Raw genomic sequence first — 21510 nt, 5'->3', positions numbered from 1 at the left:
GTCAGCAGCGCACCCATCAGCAGGTATCCTTACGTGAAAGTGGTTTATTTCAGGTTAGCAAGTCTGCATTGGGTGTTTAGGGAGGGCACAGGGGCTGATGAGCGCACTTTGGGAGCTGGGCTCTGGGGCACCTGAGGGGGCAGTACCCAGATGGAGTTTCAGATGGCAAAGCAAGGGTGGATTGCCATGGTGGTGGCATGTTCTGGAGCTCACCATCTGCAGGTGATGCCCAGCACCAGCTTCCTGTCCTGGCCCCTTAGGCTTAGGAACAGGGGGTGGACATTTGCACTTTGACAGCTAGTTTCTGAGGCAGCCGAGGTGGCGTAGGCAGAGAGAAGTATGGCACAAGGAGCTAGGAAAGGGGATATTGGGAACGAGAGGGATGGGAAGCAGGACAGAAGTGTAATGAGAGAGGAAAATTGAGAGATTGAGGGGAAAAAAGTGGAGCGATGGAGGGTTAGCATAAGGGATAGGCCAAAGCCCACTGGGGATCTGCAGCCTTGGTCTATCCTCTGCCCTCAGCAGCCCCTTTTCCAACATGCAGGCAAGGCAAAACGTCCTTGAGAAGAGTCACTCCTGTCAGTGCAGGTCCCAGCCAAGGGACGGGGGTGGAGCAGGAGCCACTTTTCCTGTGGCAGCTCCATGCTGGGGGCTGAGCCTCCAGAAACATCACCGCTGTCCCGCACACCCCCCTGCACGGGCAGAGCACCCGCTCTGCTCCCACAGCACTGCCAGACAAGGTGAGGGGGGGGTTCAGGGCTCAGCCCCCTCCTGGGGGAGGCCACGCTCGGCCCCAAGCCCCCTGTCATGGTCCTGGCCCTGCCGCCCGGCCCAGCACTCCCGCAGCTCCTGGTACAGCTCCTGGTGCTCCTCCTTCCAGCGGGAGAAGCGCTCCGAGGTGAGCGCAGCATCGCTGAGCAGCTGCTCCAGGGCCTGCAGCTCCGCCAGCTTCGCCTGCTGGCAAAGAGGGGTTGTCCTGGGGCGCTCACCCACGGGCAGGGTGCTCTGCGGGGTGAGGGGGCCGTGGGCACCCACCTTGAGCGTGCTTTGCAGGGCCCGCACCGCGTGCACCTTGGCGTTGATGAGGGGGTTCTTGCTGCGGCGGACGAAGGACTTGCGGTACTGCTCCTGCGTCAGGGCCTGCTGCCGCCCCGTGAGGGACACCCCCCCCTGCTTCAGGCACCGCATCAGGCACTCGAGGTCCTCCCCACTGGGTTCTGGGTGAGGAAAGGGGCAGTGTTTCAGCCCCAAATCCCAAGGTGCTGCCCCTGCCCCGAGAGAATCCCAAGACGCTACACGGTTTACACCCAGATACATCCCAATTCATGCACCCCCCAGCACACATGCACACCAAAAGGGAGGCCCTAACTTAAAAGGGTGCACACAAGGTGACAGATGTCACCCCCCAGCACTCACCCGTGGATGTGCAGGGCTGGGGGCTGCCGGGCTCACTGCAAGCTGGGAGGAGCTGGGGTTTCTCTGGGGTATTTTGCAACCTTTTCCTTGGCTGAGGGACAGATGGGGTGAGACAAGGATCCTCCATCCCCTCCCCAGGGTGTCCCGAAGGGCAACTCACCAGGTCACAGCCAGGCCTGGGGCATTCATCATCGGGGTCCTCGGCTTCTGTCTCACTGTAGCAGTCTGGAGGTGGAAGGGGAGGACAGTGACAGCAGAGGGAGTGGGAAGCCCCTGCTGCCCCCCCTCCCAGCCCTCAGCATCACCCCAGACCTCCTCTCAGGGAGCATTTCCCACATCTCCCCCAGATGATGGGAATGATGGACCGGGCATAGCTGTCCCCGCAGGGCTCCCATCTCCCCCAGGGGAACTGACCCCATCTCCCACCCCAAGAAGGGCCGGTTACCTTCCTCCCTGTCTGGGACCAACTGGTGGGCCAGCGTGTACTTTGTTTTGGCTGTTATTAAGTGACTGACCCACCTGGGGAAAGAAAGGACACACATACAGCCAGGTCATGGCCAGCCCCGTGCCGTGGGACCGGCACTGGTGGGCGCTGCCTGGTGTGTTACTCACATGCTCAAATCAGCCAGCGTTTCTGCAGCGAAGATGAAGGGCTTGTACCTCTGATGGCAGAGCTGGAACACGCTGGAGCAGGGCAAGCAGGCAGCTGCTTTTGCTGCTGTGGTTATCCAGCAGCAGAGCCAGTCCCGAGCCCACATCCAGCCTCTCCTGTACCATAGCCCCACCATCCCAACCCAGCCCTGGAGTTCAGGCTTTTCCCTGCCATTGAGGCTGCTCTGGTGCTCATCCTTGTCCCAAGTAACACCGGTAGCACAACATACACATTGCTCAGAGCAGGGGCTCCCATGCTGCGGGAAGGCCAGTCCTGCAGCCCTGTGGGGACACCACCAGCCCAGGGGGACCCTATCATGGCCACAGGGACATGCAGGTGGCACCCAGGAGGACTCTTCAGCATGTGCCCTTGGGACAGCATCACCCACCCCGTTCCACCAGCAGCCAGGAGGTCCACGGTGAGACAGACCCCACTCACTATTTCTTCTTCTGCTCCCTTGTGCTCTCCAGGTCATAGGTGGCCACGTTGACGAGTCCTGCAGCCTTCTCATCCTGCACAGGAGGCAGCTGTGTCCAGCACCCGAGCGAGTGCTGGGGACAGGAACCCCAAGGACACCCTGGGGTTGCCACTCACATTGGGGTGATGGTACCAGTAAAGCGTGTGGCCCTTCAGCACAAACCAGCACCGCTTCCACTTCTGGGCCATGAAGCCCACGTGATCCTTCTTCTTGAGGAGCCAGCCATCGCAGTCCACCCGGCCCAGGTCCCGGCACGAGACCCGCCGGCGGCTCAGCCTGCTCGCCACTCCTGGCAGCCAGGGCATTGGGGGGGTCAAGAGCAGGGAGAGGCAGCAGGAGGCAGAGGCTGGGGGAGCCCCCAGTCCCTGTGCACACCAGCCCCAGCAGGGTCCTGCTCACCTTTTGGTCTGCGTCCTCTCTGGGGGCTTCCCTGGATGGGGAAAGAGAGACAAGTGCTTAGAGACAGCGCAGGGGGGGTGAGTGCAGAGCAGCATTAGATAACCCCAACTCCCCCCCAGCAGTACCCACAGCCCCTTAGGCACCCCCAGCTTGCACTCCCCTCAGCAGAGAGCTCACCCCAGCACAGGCATTCTGCCGCCCAGCTCTAACATTCATGTCCTGTGTGCCCCACACTGATGCCCTCCCAGTGTCTGTCCCCCCCCCCCCCAACCAAGGCTCAGCACTCCCCTTCCACCAGTTCTCACCTCCCGAGGGTGCTGGCTGAGGTCTGCACCCCCAGCCCCCTCCGCAGGGGCTGCCATGGGGCTGAGCTCCGCAGCAAGGGTGCCTGGAGGGGAGCCACTCTCCTGTGCCACCTCCTCTGCAGCACCTGCACACAGCAATCAGGGCTGCAGCTTCCTGCCCCAGGGGAGAAACCGCTGCACCCCAGGTACCCCCTCTGCTCCCCTCCTACCATAGCTGGGCAGTGCTGGCAGCTCCCCCACAGCCACCCTGGGCAGCCTCGAGTTCTGCTTGTCCTCTCCTGCCTCTTCGTCCGTGACAGGGTCCAGTGCAGAGTCTGGCCCCGAGTCAAAGTCGGCAGCAGCAGCGCTGGAGGAAAAAGGGATCCTTAAGCTCCAAACCCCCTTGAGCACTGTGGGTGTCCCACTGCTGGGCTCCAGCCAGCCCCACGCTTACTCAGGCACCCACAATTCTCCCTGCCCAAGGAGGAGTGGGGCTGGAGGCAACGGCAGCAGAGCCTCAGCACCAGCTCCAGCAGCAGGGCCAGAGCCCGGCCTGGCGGCTCCTGCTACCGGCTCCACACACGCCTTTCCATTCCGGGAGAGGAGAAAAGTCACGTCTAAATATAGCCCCAGCCCCACTAAAACGTTACCAAGTGAATGAGTTACAAACACAACCGCTTTTTTTTCCATTCCTTAAGACCACTGGCAGCTTCCCAGCACGCTTGCAGCAGCGGCCACGCTGCTGGCACCACTCCAGCCAGGAAGAGGCTTCGGATGCAGCTCCATGGTGGCCGGGCTGGAGGAGTTGGGGTGCCAGGGGACCAGGCTCACCTGGAGCTCAGGGACACGGGGCTGCCTGGGCACTCACTGCTTCTGGTGCTGGTGGAATCTGCAGCATCCAGAAATGCTTCCAGGAGCTGCGGATGGAGTGTCAGGCCCAGGTGACATCCCGCCACAGAGCCCAGAGCTTGAGGGACCACCAATGTGATGGGAGATGCCCCAGCTCCAAGCATCCCTGTGGTGTTCCCAGCATAGCCCAGTGTGGCACTGGGGCTGTACTGGGAGCGCTGGGATCACTCACTTGCTGCCTGGGAGAGGACGGGGAGCCAGGCAGGTCAAGGGGGATCTTCTTCAGCACCAGCGTCACTTTGCTCACATCTTCCAGCAGCTTCTTTGCCAGGTTGACACGTGTCCAACCCACCTGCGTGCACTGCCTGGTGAGCCACAGGGGACACCCACAGCCCCACACTGCCCCACAGCCTCCCAGCCCTAGGCACTCCCATGGCTCCCACATCCCCTAAACCTTCCCAGGCAGTGGCTTCTGTGACCCCTAGACCTTTCCCAGCCACGGCTCCTGCACTCTGCAGGACACAGCTCCTGTGTCACCCCCCTGCAAACCCTCCCAGCTGCAGGTCTCGTGTCCCCCCCAAAACCTTCTACCCACAGGCCCTGTGTCCCCCAAACCCTTCCAGCCCTGCCGCTCCCCATCCATGAGTGCTGAAACCAGCACCACTCCTGTGCCCATGTGTTCTCCAACTCACCACAGTCTGCTCATTGACCTGTACGATCTCATCTCCCGGGAGGATGAGGCCCCTGTGGGCAGCCAGGGCCTAGGGCAGAGGCAGGGTGGGATTGGGGTAACCAGCACACAGCGGTTAACCACTACCCAGCACCTGAGCTGGCACAGCACTGGCTGGTAGGACTGGGGTGCAGGGGGGGCTCCCACCACAGACCAGGCTCTGCTCTCTTAGCTACATGGTCTTAGCTGCAGGCAGCCTCCCCCAGCTCAGCTCTGGGAGGGGTGGAACCCCCCCAGCAGGAGCTAGAAGCGGGTGACTGAGGGACAGCGTGGGGTGACAGGCAGGGAAGGGAGCCCCTCACTCACCTCCGAGGTAGCTGCAGACACAAAGTGCAGGCAGGAGGTGGTGGAGGTGATCTTGAGGCCCTGGGAGGGGACAGGAGGGAGGTGTGAGAGGGATGCCAGGCACTGGGGGGGGCACCGGGGCAATGGGGACTCACCAGTGGGGCAGTGAGGAGTTGGGGGCTGCTCCCCAGGGGCTCAGAGGGTGGCGTTAGGGTGTCAGGGGACGTCGGGGGGCTCCCCCACGGGCTGGAGGGCAGCATCAGGGTGTCAGGGGACATGGGGGGACTGCCCTGCAGCACCACACGCTGCAGCACAGCCCTGCGGTCCAGCAGCGCCGGGGGGCTGCAGCCCACGATGCTCTCACAGATGCCCACGATGTGCTGGCACTGCGGGTGACAGCGGGGGCTGAGGAGAGGCTGTGGCAGCATTATGCCCCCCCCCGTGCCTGCCAACCCCTCCTCACCCAGCACTTACAATCTGCAGGATCTGGCTGTCCCTCTTGGCCGCAGGACAGTCCTGGGGAGGCAAGACACGGGGCTGAGCAGGACGGGATGGCTGAGCCCCCTTCCATCCCAGCTGGGGAGGCCCCACAGGGAACCCCCCTCATGTACCACATCCCCCCTTGCCCCCACTCCAGCAGGCAGAGCTTTGGGGGACATGAGAGCAGAGGCTGGCTCTACCCCCCCACCCCCACCCCCCCCAGTATCACACCCATCACCATGGCCTTGGGGCAGCACAACCACCCTGGGCACCCACCGCCTGCAGCGCCTCTGCCAGCTGGGTGCAGAGCAGGACGATGTCCTGGCTGGCCGAAAAGTCGTTGAGGGTGGAGAAGAGGTACCTGGGTATGGAAGGGTTGGGGGGCAGAGAGCTCAGCCCCAGCTGTGGGGGGCACCCAGCACCCGCAGCTGCCCTTACCCACCCCAGACCTGTTGAGCCAGGAGAAGAGCCCCTTGGCAGCCCTGACCAGGTCGACGACACGAGCCAGGAGGGCGAGGGAGGGCGGCCGGGGGGCAGCCCCCGCCGGCAGCCCCCCCAGCACCAAGCTCTGGGTGCCCTGCGCCAGCTCCTGCAGCCTCTCCGTCAGTGTCCGCAAGCTGGTGCTCGCCAGCCCCGCTTCCTGCGGGGACACGGATGAGGGCAGTGGGGGTCTATGGGGTGCTTCCAGATCCCCGCCTGCATCAACACAGGGTGCCCCAAACACACCCCCCCCCCCCTTCCCCCAGCCCGGGGTGCACCCACATCCCTCCTCCCACCGCGGGAGCCCCGCAGCACCCATGGGTGCCAGCACTCACCAGGGCACGGAGCTGCTCCACGGCCTCCAGCAGGAGCTCCTGGTGCCCCAGGCGCCGCACTCCCAGCGCCTCCAGCGCCGCAGCCGAGAGCCGCAGCAGGTCGGGCCCCGCCAGCCCCCACGTCTCAAAGGGGTACCCTTGCACGGCGCCGTCCAGCCCTGCCCGAGGCCGCACTGAGTCCGGGCACCCCAGCACAGCGTCCCCGGGAGCCCCTGCCCGGGTCATGCCCGGCTGCTGGCAGAGCCCGCTCCGTGCGAGGAGTGGAGCCGGTCTCAGCCCAGACGGCACGCACGGACAGAACCCCCCCTCCCCCTCGAACCCGGCTGGATCCAGAGGCCAACCCTCACCAGGGACAAGGGGAAGGAGCCCATGGGTACCCCCCCCGGCTCAGCCGCGGTGCTCACCTCGGAGCCAGGCCGCTGCCTGCGCCGGGCCCCAGGTGCCCACGGGCTCCATGGCGGCCAGGCCGGAACGGGCGGCGGGAGCGGCCGCTCACCTGCGCCAGCGCCGGGCGGCCCCATGGGCGCACACGCGCACCGCTCACCGGGACGGCCCAGAGCGGGGCTGCGGGGCGAGGCCCGGGCGCGCCTCCGGTGAGTCACGGCCCAGACACACGGGGACAAACGGGCCCCGCTCAGGGCAGCGCCCGCAGCTCCCCCTCCCCACGCAGGGCATGCGGTGAGCGCCGAGGCCCGGCACTAACCGGAGCCAGCGGCCCTGTGGGTGCGAGGCTCGGCTTCACAGAGCCCTCGGGGGCAGGATTCCCACCGCTTCCTTCGCAGCTGAGCGCAGCCCAACCCTCCCGTCAGTGACCCCCCCCCCCAACGCCCCGAGCGGCCCTGGCCCGGCTCGGCCTCCCCCGGCACCTCGGTGCCCGCCTGCCCCCGCCCCAGCGTGTGCGCTTGGGGGAGCAGCAGGCGCTGATCGCGGCTGACAGCGCTCGGCGCTCGCTGGGTGCGCGCTGCACGGCCCGGGGGTGTGGGGTGGGGGGGGCCGTGGGGCAGGCGGGGACGGACGCAGACCCCTCACAGCGGCCAGGGTGAGGGGTCTGAGGCTGGGCAGGGGGGAAGCGGCCCCGCTGCTGCCCCACGGGGCCTGATCCCGCTGCGCCATGATCATCCGCCCCAGACGCTTAACCCCGGGGTACTTCCGGCTGCTCCAGGTAAGGGGGGGACTCCGGGGGGGTGAGGATGGGACCCACAGGGACCCCTGTGCTGCCCGCCAGGCCCGCGAGCCGTGCCCGGCCGTATCCTGCCTCCAGGTTAGCTGCGAGGGTGCTGCTGGACCCTGCGAGCGCTGCACCGGGCACTGTAACAGCACCCCTGGACCCCCCCCCCGGGGGACCACGAAGCTGTCCCCATCGCCCCTGCATCCCCCCAGCTGGGTGTGATGGGGATGCTCAGGGCACGGCCTCAGGCGCTTGCCCCTGGCGGTTGTGGGGCTGTGCCTCACGTTCCGCTCCCCTCTGCTCTCCTCTCTCCCCTGCAGATGCAGCTGGCAGCAGGGCGCAGGGCCGAGCCGGGGGGGCGGCTGCTGACCCCCCTGGCGCTGCTGCTGGCGGCTGCCGGGCTCTGCCTCTCCTTCTACAGCGCCCGCAGGATGGCCGACCCCAGCAAGGGCCCCCCGGAGCTGTGAGGAGGGGTCCGGCAGTGCTGCAGGGGGGGTCAGGGCTCCCCTCTGCCCACTGGCCCCCACCTCAGCTCTGCTGCCAGCTGCGGCGTCTTCCCAGCTCATCTGCGCCATGCCCAGCCCTTCCTCCCTGCCCCGGCAGCACAGGGCCCTGGGGCCAGGGCACACACGCCTCTGTCCACGTCTGTCCCCGCTTTTGGGAGCCAGTTCATCAGCTGGGATGGAGAACGCAGAAGCCACCTCCTGGCTCCGGAGCAGGCAGCTGAGCCCCGGGCCAAGGCACTGCAGGACACCGGGATCCAGCCCCAGGAGCAGGGACCGAACAAACAGACAAGAGGGAGCGACTGGGGGCTGCATCCTTTTTCCTTTCCCCTGCCAGTAAGAGGTGGCCAAGGAGCCACCCCGCTGGTGGCCACATGCAGCCCCCCACCATCCACATGCAGCCACGGCCAGCGGAACCCTACAGGAACAGAAACCAGCACTGAGCACCATTAGTGACACAAAAGGAGGGTTGGGACCTGCAACAATGGGGAGCGGGGCTGATAGGGCCATGGGGTCAGTGACTGCCTCCTGGCAGGCGCTTCCCACTGGGGTGGCATCTGAAACCTTCCAGCCCCACCCTGCATTCACCAAACCCTCCCAGAGCTGCAACACTGCATCTCCACAGAGCTGGGGGAACAAATCCGGGCGGGCTGCATGGAAATAAACCCTTTCCTGCTGAGCACAGCTGTGGGGTTGCTCTGCTTTTCTGCTGCTCCAGCCCAGCACTACAGCTCGGCAGGAGACGCGAACCTCTGGCACAAGCGGTTTGCTGCCAGGGCTGCATCAGTGATACCCACGCTGCAGTGCGTGGTGACATTGTCACTAAGTCCCAGGCAGCGTCACCAGCAGGATCACAGCATCGGGCTGGTGCACGCAAGGCAGGGAGCCTGATCACAGCACACATGCAGCCCCAGCCCAATCACTTGTAGACGTTGGGGTTTAAGGGACAGGAGCCTGGAAGTATTCCTTCCAGGGGACACCAGGACTCCTCTCTAGGGACCCAGCACCAGAAGCTGCTTTTCCAACAAGGCAGGGACAAGGCTGTTCCTCTGGGCTGGTGCTGTTTCCCTTTGCATGATCAGGAAGAACAACCAATGAGGCTGTGCCCCAAGCAGGGCAGGCACATTGAAATAGAGCTCTCAACACTGCCGGGCTGTTCACTGACGTGCTTTAATGGAGGAGTCTCTCGGGTAACCGCTGACCCACGGAGAGGGGCCTAAAACCGCTCCACAAGCAAAGAGAGGAGTGCACAGTCCTGCCAACACTGAGGGAACAAGCAGCCTGCCCCTGCCCTGGGAAGATGGGGGCACCTGGGGTCTCGCTGGCTCCTTCTCCTCATTAGAGCCATGGGCAGCAGCGCTGCCAGGAGCAGTGTTTGCCTGCTGGGACGTGTTCTTCTCACACAGCTGAAGACAAAGGCACCCTCACAGAGCCACTCGGCCCCTCAGTCCGCGGCGCTGAGCTGGACGCCTCCATCTCGGTGACCTCCTCCAGCGGCTGGGTCTGCACCTCCACCTTCTTTGGGGGGATGTAGGAGCCCATCCCAGCGGCACGCTCGGCCTCCTCCTGCGTGTACGGTGCCTCCCGCAGCTGCTTCAGCCTGCGGGGAGGGCGGAGGGGAGGGGTGAGGCTTTCAACCCCAGCTCCTCAAACCCAGAACCGGCGCTGCCTCACCCCGATGAAGCAGACGCAGGTCACAGGACCACGGGGTGGCTCAGGACCCCCAGCTCCGGCACCCCGTTACCTCTTCTTGTGCACCTTGGACCGGAAGTGCTCCTTCATGCTGGTCAGGTCCACAAAGTAGCGCCTGGAGGGGTACAAAAGAGGGGGGGGTCAGGCTGGGGAGTGCCAGACCCATGGCTCTCGTGTGTTCCCCTATGGCCGGTTCCCATGGGGCAGGACCCCCGAGGCGTTAGAGACCCCCCGGCCCCGGCACGCACGCGCAGTGCAGGCAGTAGAACTGCGCGCATCCCGGCAGGTCGGGGTCGGGCTCCTGCCGCAGCAGCCGCGCCGCGTTCTCGGGCCGCAGGTCCCGGTGGATCTCGTCCAGGTCGCGCCGGCGCCGCTTCGTCTTCAGCTGCCGCGCCAGCGAGTGCGAGCGGTGCGCGCCGGTGCGGCGGCCATTGCGCGGAGACATGGCGCGAACGCACGCGGCGACAGGCCCCGCCCACCCAATGACGTAAGCACGCGGGCCCCGCCCACCCACAGCAGGCCCCGCCCCCCGGCTCCGTCCGCCGGCCGCGCTCCGCGCAGGGCCCGGTCACTGCTGTGATGAGCCGGGCAGGGCTCAGCACAGCGCGGCCCGGCCCCGATCGCGTTTCCTCCGCTCCGGGTGATCAGTTACACATGGGAGCCCATGGCCGGAGCAGTGCGAGGCCCCAGCGTGCGCTCTGCTCGGCGGGCTTGGGGCAGCCCCAGCCCTGCGGGGCCGCTGTGGGCAGGGGGGGCTGGAGGGGGCTGGGGGGCACTGGGGGGGTGCGGAGCTGATGAGAGCGGCTGCTCCCGCGCTGCCCCAGCTCCGGCCGGGCTCAGGTTCCCCTTTGTGCTCGGAAGGAGCCCCTGAAACTTTAATGAAGCCACCGGATCGCCGGGGCGGCGCGGGGGTGCCCTGCTCCCCACAGCACCCGCCGGCTCCCAGCCCCGCAGAGCCCCTCACCATGGCCCAGGGCTTCTGGCAGCTCTACAAGGCCAAAGTGCTGCGGACCCTGGGGGAGGCTCGGGCAGATGGGGAGCTGCAGGAGGAGGTATGGAGCCTGGGTCCTCCCAAAGCGGGGTGACCGAGCTGCCTGCCCTCCCCTTGCCTGCACTCCTGCCCTCACTTTGGGGTTCGTTGCAGGGGGACCAGCCTGAGCTGATGGAGATGGCTGAGCCTCCCGTGCTGATGGAGGAGGGCCCCAGCCCCGTGTCCCAGCTAGCGAGGAAGGTGAGGAGGGGGCTTGGGGAAGCCGCGGGGGCCCTGCTTAGACCCAGGGCTCCCCAGTAAGCCCAGTGCTGCCTCTCCCCTGCAGGTGCAGGGGGTGGGTGCTCGGGGCTGGCGGACACTTTCATCCCTCTTCACCCGCGAGGACGAGCACCAACTGCTCAGCCCCGAGCTCTGCGCAGACCAGTAAGTGGCACTTCAGTGGGGGGGGACCCCAGAGCCTGGATCCAGCCCCTGCGAGCTCACGCCCCCCCCCCCCCCCCCCAGATCTCATGAGGCTGGGCTGGGGGGGGCAGCATGGAGGGGGACCTTGGGGGTGCCAGTCCTGGCCACTGTGGGACGCAGTGAGAAGGGTCCCTACACCGACATCCCCATGCCCGCTCTCTCCCCAGCCCGCTGGCCGCCTCGCCCCCGGAGCCGCCCCCCTCTGAGAAGACTTCCAGCTTTTGGGGTCTCTTTGCCACCAAGTGGCAGCAGGCACCGGGGCTGGACAAGGAGGTGTCCCCCCCGGAGCTGGCCGAGAGCCCCGCGGAGCCATCAGGTGACGATGGCAGCGACCTGCGGGAGCCGGAGGAAGGAGCCTTCCGCTGGGGCTTCCTGGAGGGCAAACTGGCCGAGATCCGGAATAAAACCGCTCCCAAGGGCAAGTAGAGGAGGATGCGGCAGCGGGACCCTGCAGCAGCACCAGCGGCTCCGGAGGGCAGCCCCTGCCCACAGCCGAGGGGGGCTCCGCGGTGTTTCGCAACGTGTCTGCACTAAAGACCCCGAGGTGCCCCCTTCTCCCCGAGCCCTGCCTGGTGCTTGCTTCGCCCTTGTCCCCCCACAGGAGCCCTATTGCCCCTGGAGCAGCGTGGCCCCACAGCGGGATGGGGAGCTGTCCCTCCCCCCCGCCAGCCTAAGCTCTGCCCCACACGAACCACACGCGACGCCCTATAAAAAAGAGCCAGGTTTATTGAGCGCTACTCCGGCCCCTGAGGGGTGGGCACTGCCTGCAGTGGGGGGCTCGGGCTCTGCCCACCCCATGGCTTCCAGCTGGTGCAGGGCATGAGCGGAGACAGGGAGGATGGAGCTGGGTCAGGCACGGGGGCAGCAGCCTGCCAGCCCTGTGGACAAGGACAGACTCCCCCAGGGGAGCCCCTTTCCCACCTGCCCTCCAGGTGCCCCTGTGGACTCCTCCCTGGTCCTGGGTAGACCTGGCGGCCCTCTCAGCCAGCTGCTCTGTAGCACCAGAACGGCGACATCCCCGGGGCTACCTCCACTTAGACAGCGGGCTCCTGGGCCGCCACCCCCGCTCGCTGGCAGTCGTAGAGCCACTTGATGATGCGGGCGTTGCGTTCCACCACCGAGACGGCAGAGCCCAGCCGAGCATCCGGCTCCTCCTCACCCGGTCCCACCTCCCCATCGCTGCCCCCCGAGGCCTGCCCGGGCTCCGACTCGCAGGAGCCGTGGAGCAGAGCCCGGGAGTTATCCCAGCCCGCGGGCACGAACCTCTCCCGGCCCAGCAGCTCCACCAGCGCCCGGTCCAGCCCGCAGCAGTTGAAGAACCGCTCCTGCTCCGAGAGCGGCAGCGACAGGCGCAGAGCCAGCGCCGGCTTCCCGGGGGGCTGCGCCACGGAGCCGCCGGGCAGAGCGACGATGCCAGCGCTGCCACCTCCGCTGCCGGCACCCGGCATCCTCGCCTCCTCCTCCTCCTCCTCCTCTGTGGGCACCCACGGCACGGGGGTCTCGGGGCTCTGGGATGCCGGCGGCCCCTCACCCAGCCCCCTGGGAGGGGACGAGCCGGGGCACTTGTCCCTGCGGGGGCCCTGGCAGAGCGGTCGCGGCAGCGCGGAGCCGTCGGCGTTCTCCTTGTCCCCGTCCGGGCAGTCCCGTCCCTGCCGGTGGATGAGGAGGGCCTCGGGTCTCAGCACGGGGCTCTGGCACAACTCGTGCCGCTGCTGGCGGGCGAGGGCGCGCTGGGCTCCGGGGGAGAGCCAGGGCGAGCGGCTCCGCAGCGCCGGCTCCTGCCGCCGGTTGATGACCTGCAGGGACTTCACGTACTTGGCCTTGTCGGCCTCCAGCCGCTCCACGGCGCTGCACGTCCGGGCCCCGCCACCTCCCGGCTCCCGCGGCCACCCGGGGCTCCGGTTCAGCCGGGCCAGGGGGGAGCCGCGGCCGGGGACCACGAGGTGCAGGTTGCTGGAGGCGCAGGCGGCAAGAGGGGGGCTGCCCGGGGGCACCATCGCCCCCAGCCCTTGAACGTGAACCCCGGTTGCTCTGTTCCCCCTCGAGTGGCTGAGGAGGGGTCCGGTGCTGCGGGCGGGGAGGCTCCCAAAGCTTCGCTTGGCTCCTGGATTAGGCCCTGGGAGGAGAGAGGAGATCCGGTCTCAGCAGCAAGGATGCAGCAGTGGCAGGAAGTGGATGGAGGGGGGGATAAAGCAGAACTGGAGGCTCCCTTGATCCCATGCTTTGGCCAAGCAGCGAGCTCTGCCAGCCGGGCACAAACAATCCATGGGCAGGAAGAAAGACGTGCTGACCATCTGCCGGCTTCACCCGCACCGCAGGAGCAGCTTCCAACAGGAAGGAATACCAGAGCCGCTGCCTTATCTTGGAGCGCAGGGACAGGAGAACAAAGCCCGTGCACGGGAGAGCTGCTGAGCTGGGCCCCTGGGCCCCTGCGTGGTGGCACCAGGATGCTCTGGGGTGTCTGGGCCATGCTCCCTGCAGCCAGGCTGAGGCATCTCCTGCTCAGTGAGGGGGGCACAGAGCAAAGGGGCTTTATCAGCCCTGGGGCGTGATGGCTCTTGCTCAACTGTGCCCAAGCATCTGTGCAGGGCCGGGCTGTGGATCCAGGGGTGGGTGCCAGAGGAAGGGGGTCTGGAGCCTGGGCCAGGGTTTGTAAATGCCCAAAGCAGGTGGTTTCACTGAGCAGAAGAGGCCTAAATGGTCATGGAGACCGAGCCCCGCAGCCTCACCAGGTGACAGCAGGGATATGGGGCTGGGAAGAGCAGGATCACTGGAGAGCAACAGCCCAGGAGCCCTCTGCCTGCTCAGCTCCACACAACCCCACGGCCACATCCAGCCCTGTACAGAGAGGGAAACTGAGGCACGTGGTTTGTCCGGTCCCATGCTCCCAAATGCTGAGCTCCCCACTGCTGGGCAGAGATCCCCAGAAGCTCAAGGGAAGATGCGCCCAGCACAGCCCCATCCCCTTCCAGCTCTGCCTTGGCAGAGCCAACGAGCCCAGTGCCCTGCACCAGGCCAGGATCATGCCCAGCACCTGGGCTTGGCAGGTGGAGGATGCTCTCGCTCACCTGAGCCCACACAGGGATGCAGGGATGGGATGCAGGACGCTCTGTTCTTGCCTGGCTCCTGAGCCACCACAGGGAGGCAGGGATGGGATGTGGGATGCTCTGTTCTTGCTCAGCTCCTGACCCCACACAAGGATGCAGGGACGGGGTGCGGGATGCTCTGTTCTCGCTTGGCTCCTGAGCCACCACAGGGATGCAGGGATGGGATGCGTGGATGCTCTCTTCTCGTTGGGCTCCTGCCCCTCTGCCGGCCACAGCAAACTGAGCCCAGGGCAAGCAGTAGCCTCATGTAGAGGTTGAGGAGGAGCCACCCCATTAACCCCTTCCAGCCCAGCCCCACCAGCAGGAGCGCTGTGCCCCAGCCACAGCCTTCACACCCTGGAGCCCACCCTGCCCAGCCAGCGTGACAACTCCCTCTCCTGCAGCCCCAGCTCACCTCAGCAGCTCTCCTCCTCCTTCTGCCACCTCCTTATAGGAGCCTGGCCAGGATTCTGGGATCCACAGCAGGGATGTGCCTCCTCCCAGGCAGGACTGAGTCTCTTTGTCCCTCCCCAGCACACAGCGCATCAAGGACGGGCCAGAGAAACCACGTCCACTCCAGCAGTTCCCGCGCCTCCATCCACCTGGGTGGATGCTGGGTGCGGGTCCAGGTCCTTCCCCAGGATCCTGCCCCATCCAGCGAGGGAGGAGGAGGGAGGCAAGGTCCTTCTGGCACTTTCTCTGCTGGTGGCGAAAGGGTCAAAGCGAACCAGGCAAGTTCCTGCCTCCTCTTCCCCCCTCCCCGGGAAGGGCTGTAAATTGCAGGAAGCCACAATGGGCTGGAGCCGGCCCAGGGGTTATTTTTACCTCCGCCCAGGGCTGGATGCTCCCAGGGGCACCCCCCTATCCCCTGCTCCTGCCTGGGGGGCTGCGAACGTGGGGCTGCTGTGGCTGGGCGGGGGGGGGCACCGGCTCCCTCCGGCTCCCGCAGCTGGTGTGGATGCAGAGCACTGCTCAGCGCAGGCTCCAGCAGGGACAAAGCTCAGGCATTTGGCCCGGGACCAACTGGGACCATCCCAGTTCCTCCATGTGGTGCTGCTGCTCAGGAACTGGGATGTGAGCAGTGCCAGGAACTGGGTCCGCATCCAGCACTTCCCTGTGCGACAGCACCAGTGCCAGGACTCCTGGGCTGATGAAAACAGAGGCTAAACCAGAGGCTGAGCAGGGTAAGAGCAGCCAGGGCTTGTCCAGGCTCTGCAGGCACTGGGAAGAACCCCAGGAAAAGCAAGGAAGGGACAGGACCTATTCTATTGCAATAAACCTGGAGAGGAGCAACGCGGGGAGCTGCCTCTTCCAGCAGTACTCGGGCTCTGCGTGCACGATTCGGCCATGCCAGAGCAAATCCAACCACCTCCAGAGGGAAACGGGAAAAGGATGGGGGAAAGTGATGGATCTGCCGCAGGAAGAGGGGCACCCACGTTCCCACAGGGGTGAGGAGCTGTTCTTAACTGCAGACAAGGTGAATCACTATTTATCAGAACAGGTTTTGTTTCCTGAGCAGGAATAACGGGAAAGCCACAAGTGAGTAAGAGCAGCCTCATATTCCCCTTTCTCCGGCGGATACAGGGTGTCCCCATGGGATGCTCCTACCAAACGCCTGCCCCTGTCCCAGAGCAACTGCTCCTCTCTCCAGCTCCTCCTCAGAGCACAGCTGAACTGGTTCATTTAGGCAAAGCATATCCCCTTTGGGATACAACAAGGGATGATTTGAGGGGCCCTTCCTGGCATCAGCATCCCAGGCAGCTCCTGCTTCCCCTGGGGAGGCAAATGGGGGTTTTGTCACTGTGACTTCTAGGAAGGGATTTGCCCAACTTACCAGCCTCTTGGTGGCTCTTCTGGGTCCCATGGATGCTCAAAGTCCCTTGTTCTCATTGCAGAACACTCGGAGCTCTCACAAGGCGTGCTCTGCTCTGCACTGGGGCTCTGCTTCCCCCCCAGCTCACTGGGAAGCAAGCAAGGTACCAGACAAGCAAAGCAACCCTGGGCACAGCCGGTAACGAACCCTCCAGCTTTGCAGCGGGTGAGAGGAGGCTGAGGAAGCCCTCAAAGAGATTCCTTCTTCTTCCAGCACCACTTTCCAGCTTGATGACACAGCCCTGCTCCTGCAGGCCCCCTCATGGCAGGGACAAACCTGTCCCCATCCAACCCCTTCCAGATGCATTTCTCCTTTACAAAGAGAACTGTAAAACCCCACTTTAACCCAGGCGCAGGCAGGACCGCAGCACCCGATAGCAGCCATCTGCTGCAGCCTGCTGCTCTGCTTTCACATCCCACAAAAGGCCCTTCGTGGTCCCAGCTCCACGCAGATGCCTGGAGAGCAGCCCCTGGGAGCTGGGTGGCTGCAAGCCAGCGGGAGCCTGGGGTGCAGGCGCTTTCCCTAAGGGGCAGGCAGGAGCCTCGCCGCACCGCTGGCTCCAATGGGCTTGAATAACCCTGAAGCCATCGCTAACCTAAGGCACCACCGACCACAAGGAGGAACCAGACAGCAGCGGGGCTCCTTGTTCAAACCCTGCCGTGGGGGCTTCAGAACCCGATGGCTGCAGAGCAAAACAGGTCAGAACCATGACCCCGAGGGCAGACAGAGCTGGAGGAAGGTGCCAGGACTGAGGGCAGCAGCATCCCCGGTGTGAGAGGCGAGCACCTGCGCTGACCCCACCGCCTGCTGCAAGGGACCTGCAAAGGTTTTTAGGCTGCATCTCCTCTATCTGAAAGCCCGGAGATTGAAGAAGCCTCTGCGCAACCGCAGCCCTGGCAGCAGCTCTGCCCCCTCGGGAGACAGCAAATACGGGGCAGCCCCAAAGAGAACAGCTCCAACCACCCCCGGGCAGCTCAGCTCAGCCCCACGGCTCAGCCCAGGCCCCTCCTCACAAACTGCAGCCCTGATGCAAACCCTTTTCACTTCAGGCAGCCAAAGACTCTGCACATTCACGTGGGAACAAAGGGATTGCACAAGCGCATGGGCTGGGCTGCAGCTCCCCTCCACCAGCCAGCGCTGGTGCTGGCTCATCCTCCAGGTCACTTCTCCGTGTTTCATCTGCTTTGCTCCCAAGAGCACGCAGACCCCCCCTTAATAAGCTCATGGAGCCAAGAGAGGAGACCTGCGGCAGCTCAAGTCTTGTCTCTCCACCTCCTACAGTGCAGACACTCGTGGCACCGCAGGCACATCCCTCCTCCCTCATCGCACTTAAGGAGAGAAACTGCACTTTGCATCCACAGCTCCCTGCTACCAAAGGGGGAACTAAACCCATTAAACAGTCGGGGTTTACACGCTCCAGTCCTCTGCTCCCCGCACAAACCCCCGGCAAAGACAGGAAATGCTCAACAACCAACGTGCCACGGAAGGATCTGCAGAGCATCCGTGGAGCAAAGGGAAAAGCCACACAAAGTCCCCCATTTGTGCTGCCCGCAGTCCGAGCGCATCTGCCCCGCACCTATGGCACAGTGGAGGGGGGAAAGCTGCTTCTCCGACGCCAGGGCAGCTTTCCAAGGGGTGGAGGAGCGGGACAGCAGCCTTATCTCCACCACAGAGCAACATCTGCCATTACGCTGCAGTCTGCACCAAACACAAAGCAAAACCAGAGCCAAGGCGAGTGCCCAAGCCCTGGATTGCCCAGCGAGGACCTGCCCAAGGGAATGGAACAGGCGAGATGGGGCCTCAGCTTGTGCACAGCGAGGAAAGCAAAGCAGAATTAGGGTTATCTGAGCCTTGGTTACATCCAGTTTCGGCACCGGGGCAGTGCCTTGCGGGTTTCTGCCCTCCCTCCCAGCCATGGATTAGATACAGTTCAAGGCTCAGGCTTCTTCACTGTGTGGGGGAGAAATTTAGCTTGTGTCTGTATTGAAAATCCCCTCTCTTCCAAGGAATCCAAGGTGTGACCTTCTCCTTTAATTCAGGTGCTTACCCTCCAATACAGATCCTGCCAAGGGGGGAATCTGCCTAGTTCTGGCACCAGCATGCACAGGAATCTGCAGGTGCCGATGCAAGAGCACGGCCCATGTGGCTGGGCTTGGGTTTGTTGCAGGGATAAGAAAGGGCAGGACCAACCGGTTTGCAGCATTTCCTGGTTGCTCTGTTCCCAGTCCCTTTGCTCCAACGGTAATTAAAACATTGTCCTGATTTCAGCTGTAACCAAGCTCATTTTCTCCCTAGCAGCTGGTGCAGGGCTGTGGTTTCAGCCTTAGCCTGAGAACACCACCGATAACACACCAATACTTTGGGTGTATTTACCCTGATCAAGGACTTTCCAGTCTCGTGCTCTGCCAGTGAGGAGGAGCAGCACAAGAAGCCAGGAGGGAGCAGAGACAGGACACCTGAACTAGCCAAAGGGATATTCCATCGCACAGCACATCATGCCCAATATAGAAACCGGGGGGAGCTGGATAGCTGCTCAGGTCAGGCTCAGTATGGGTCAGTGGGGGCTGAGCAATAGGACTGCACATCACTGCTGTTGGTTGGGGTTGTTTTGTTTGATCTTTCCCTCTTATTTCCCTTTTCCTTATTACTGCTATGCCTTAATTATTGCACTGCTCTTATCTCAAGCCACACGTTTTACCTTCCTTCTGATCTTTAGCTGCCAGATGGAGTTAAACCCACAACAAACATGCAAAACACTACTACGTTTTTGTATTATGCCCAAGTAACAGTGGCTCCTGAGCTCTATTCCTAAGGCTCCTCAGGGCTCACAAGACCCTCACAAACCTCCAACTACTTACACCTACTTGAGGTCCCAAAAGCCAGCACGTCTGCTCCCTCCACCAGCTCCAGCCAAAGCCAGCAGTGCTTGGTGCAGGAGCACCAGAGGGAAGCAGAGCAGAGCATAAATTCACCATCAGTCCTCTGCACAGGGCCTGTGGTACAACAGCTTTCACCCACAGAACAAAGGGTGGGGGCTTTTGATATGAAATCCTGCTCCAGCAAACACAGGAGCTAGAGGGGAAACACTCACTCCAGGACCATGGCAGCATCTGTTTGCATCCTCAGTAGTACTAGCAGTATGTTTGCTTACAGCCCATGGTGGTACTTGGTGTGTTTCTAATAACTGCAGGTATGTACTGGATGCAAGAATCATGCTTTTTGTCTTTAATCCCCTCTTTGGAAATGAGGTACAGCCACAAGAACAGCATTTTGACTCTTAAAAAGGCTCAGTAGAACACACAGGGTCCACATGGACATGGCTCACCTCAGGTGGTCTGGAGCCAGCTCCCTTTTCACATGCATTCAGCCTCACTGTCAACTCCTCCAGCTGCACATCACACATCACTTGAAGTCTGGCACTGCTACTACCCAGAGAAGATGAGTGGCACTGCTATTAACCAACCCAGCATCTTCCATAAGCTGAGGATAACCTACAGGATGACTGAAGTGCTACAGCTTACTTCTGCCCTAAGCACAGCAAACAAACTCCTGTGTAGCTCTGCAGACATTGCACCGACTGAGAAGAAAGCATTTCTCTGCATAAAGTTCAACAACTTCATTGAAAATCAGGTTTTATTTCAAAAAACAGTCATGAACTGAAATTGCACAATTTTCCTCATTATAAATTCTTTGTAAAATATATTTTACAGTTTTTAAAGAAAGATTTGAAAAAGAAATCTTTTCTAAGTGCTGAAGAAGTCTCTTGACTTTGTGTCACGCTGGTGAGGAACTCCAGAGCTGCTACAACGATGTGATTTATCAAAACAGAACAGAAACCAAACAGAACACAGATTCAAGGATTCAGTGTTAACCAAGGAAACACTCCACAGCAAGGCAAAGCACCATGAGGGGGATTTCAGGTACCCCCATGTTTTAAAGTGGCCGTCAGTGCAAAGAAACACTTGGGAAGTCAAAACACCCATTTCCTGTGCCGTTCACTCCTTGCTGCACTGCAGGCAGGCAGCATACTCAGTGTTCAGCCTTTGAAATACTTCAGAGAACCAGAGGATTTGCAAAGCACCTTAAAGAGAAAGTGTTACTGTGTAGTAAGTGCATACTTCAAGCTAACAGCTGATTCTGGCTTCTGGGGGAGGTAAGCGAGGAGGAAGTTGGCAATGGATTTTTTATAGAGCTCCTAAGTTCAACATGGAAAAGTTCTATGCCCTCTACAAACATCGAGTGCCCCTGCTGAGATAAATGTAAGCACTGTGGAACAGTGCTGGCACAGATAGCGAGCAGTTTGTTTTCCTTTCCATAACAGGCCAAGGCTTCAGTTGTACCGAACTCGGGTAAAATGAGAACACACACATCTCTGTTTGCAGAGCCCAAGAAAAAATAGATCTCTTCCGATGGCTACTCACACATAGGCTCCGAGTCTTCTACAGACTAAGCTCTCTGCAGGGAAGCAGCAACACGGGGACATCTATAGAGGCAACAGGCTTGTCCTCAGTATGATGCAGTCACCCCTCCATCGCTGCCCATTTACACTGGAACTCTACTGCTCTGCTTGTAGTCTTCTGCAAGTTACTTCTATAGCATCTTCTAAACAAAACATTGCTTTGAAACAGCAAAGTATCATCTGAGAATCACTTTATGACAACGTCAGGTTGGGAAGTGAAGCTAAGGTGTGGTGAAGCAAAATAACAAGGATTAAGGACTAAAGCTCCCTAAGTAACTGCCACCACTCTATACACCACCAGGTAAGAGCCATCTGTACTCTGTAAAGCCTCAGAAGTTTGGCAGAATCAGAATCCTTTGCTTTTGGAAGAACAAAAAGGCAGAACAATGACTAATCAGAACTGCTCTCACAGCACTAACAGGGAACATAGCTGAGAAGTAAATTACACAGGGAAATGCAACACTTTCCAGGTAAATTTAGGGGAAAAATAAAACCAAAACACACTAGGTTGATTTTGTGATGAAAACTGGCCTTTGTTGTTGCTGTAAAGGCAATTCTTTAAGACTCTACTTTTTTCCAAGAGGTCAAATAGATGAGAGAGGCCATAGTCCTCTCTCGGCATATCAGTCTGCTTCTGTGGAATAAGAGCTGAGGATAAGCAGCCTTTCAACCACTTCAAAGCTACATCTCCCCATCTGTGTTTTTAAGTGAATATTACTTCTTTAAAAGGAAGAACACTAACTGGAAAAAAAAGAGCCAAGGTTGCCACACAAATGGGAGATACCTCTCACATACTGGTTACTGAAGAGGTGTGTGCTATAAGACAAACAGTCACGCCTTTATCTCCTCCTCACCACCATGTTAGAGGTAGTGCCAGAAAGGAAGAGG

At 62.0% G+C, this 21510-nt stretch overlaps 4 protein-coding genes across 5 annotated transcripts; 1 reads left to right on the top strand and 3 right to left on the bottom strand.

The window, feature by feature from the left end:
• Positions 1-751: 751 nt before the first annotated feature.
• On the bottom strand, positions 752-6926 carry CNKSR1 (connector enhancer of kinase suppressor of Ras 1). Its single transcript, XM_061480172.1, is given in 21 exon segments — positions 752-957; positions 1036-1217; positions 1417-1507; positions 1577-1641; positions 1862-1935; positions 2029-2100; positions 2507-2652; positions 2654-2835; positions 2946-2976; positions 3251-3375; positions 3460-3596; positions 4061-4187; positions 4190-4430; positions 4771-4839; positions 5115-5174; positions 5249-5479; positions 5568-5609; positions 5850-5934; positions 6023-6213; positions 6389-6546; positions 6793-6926. Coding segments are annotated over 21 exon segments (2565 nt in total). The 5' UTR covers positions 6845-6926; the 3' UTR covers positions 752-753.
• Positions 6927-9210: 2284 nt separating this feature from the next.
• Positions 9211-10211, bottom strand: ZNF593 (zinc finger protein 593). Its single transcript, XM_061480168.1, has 3 exons — positions 10000-10211; positions 9804-9866; positions 9211-9659 (listed from the first exon to the last, which is right to left on the bottom strand). The coding sequence occupies exons 1-3, from the start codon at positions 10194-10196 to the stop codon at positions 9458-9460; spliced, it is 462 nt and encodes a 153-aa protein (XP_061336152.1). The 5' UTR covers positions 10197-10211; the 3' UTR covers positions 9211-9457.
• Positions 10212-10533: 322 nt separating this feature from the next.
• Positions 10534-11631, top strand: CUNH1orf232 (chromosome unknown C1orf232 homolog). The gene is made up of 4 exons (XM_061480208.1): positions 10534-10803; positions 10896-10982; positions 11068-11165; positions 11372-11631. The coding sequence occupies exons 1-4, from the start codon at positions 10546-10548 to the stop codon at positions 11628-11630; spliced, it is 702 nt and encodes a 233-aa protein (XP_061336192.1). The 5' UTR covers positions 10534-10545; the 3' UTR covers position 11631.
• Positions 11632-11957: 326 nt separating this feature from the next.
• Positions 11958-14884, bottom strand: FAM110D (family with sequence similarity 110 member D). Of its 2 annotated transcripts, none has more exons than XM_061480207.1 (2): positions 14706-14884; positions 11958-13320 (listed from the first exon to the last, which is right to left on the bottom strand). In XM_061480207.1, the coding sequence occupies exon 2, from the start codon at positions 13199-13201 to the stop codon at positions 12239-12241; it is 963 nt and encodes a 320-aa protein (XP_061336191.1). In that variant the 5' UTR covers positions 13202-13320; positions 14706-14884; the 3' UTR covers positions 11958-12238. The 2 variants fall into 2 exon arrangements, with proteins under 2 accessions (XP_061336191.1, XP_061336190.1); XM_061480206.1 differs by lacking the exon at positions 14706-14884 and adding an exon at positions 14273-14613.
• Between the last annotated feature and the right edge of the window lie 6626 nt (positions 14885-21510).

The sequence above is a fragment of the Pezoporus flaviventris genome, unplaced genomic scaffold (genome assembly GCF_033815535.1).
Source record: "Pezoporus flaviventris isolate CSIRO_AGI_PZ_B2104156 unplaced genomic scaffold, CSIRO_AGI_Pfla_v1 ptg000176l, whole genome shotgun sequence".
Classification (NCBI taxonomy): Eukaryota; Metazoa; Chordata; class Aves; order Psittaciformes; family Psittacidae; genus Pezoporus; species Pezoporus flaviventris.
This window is presented reverse-complemented; position numbering and strand designations above follow the sequence as displayed.

Excerpts from the sequence above, each read along its gene's own strand:
- ZNF593 (XM_061480168.1), bottom strand. The coding sequence starts at position 10,196 with ATGTCTCCGCGCAATGGCCGCCGCACCGGCGCGCACCGCTCGCACTCG. Across the intron at positions 9,867-9,999 it reads TTCTACTGCCTGCACTGCGC|GCGCTACTTTGTGGACCTGA; the intron begins GTGCGTGCCGGG and ends GTACCCCTCCAG. Across the intron at positions 9,660-9,803 it reads TCCAAGGTGCACAAGAAGAG|GCTGAAGCAGCTGCGGGAGG; the intron begins GTAACGGGGTGC and ends CCCTCCCCGCAG.
- CUNH1orf232 (XM_061480208.1), top strand. The coding sequence starts at position 10,546 with ATGAGAGCGGCTGCTCCCGCGCTGCCCCAGCTCCGGCCGGGCTCAGGT. Across the intron at positions 10,804-10,895 it reads ATGGGGAGCTGCAGGAGGAG|GGGGACCAGCCTGAGCTGAT; the intron begins GTATGGAGCCTG and ends GGTTCGTTGCAG. Across the intron at positions 11,166-11,371 it reads CCCGAGCTCTGCGCAGACCA|CCCGCTGGCCGCCTCGCCCC; the intron begins GTAAGTGGCACT and ends CTCTCTCCCCAG.
- FAM110D (XM_061480207.1), bottom strand. The coding sequence starts at position 13,201 with ATGGTGCCCCCGGGCAGCCCCCCTCTTGCCGCCTGCGCCTCCAGCAAC.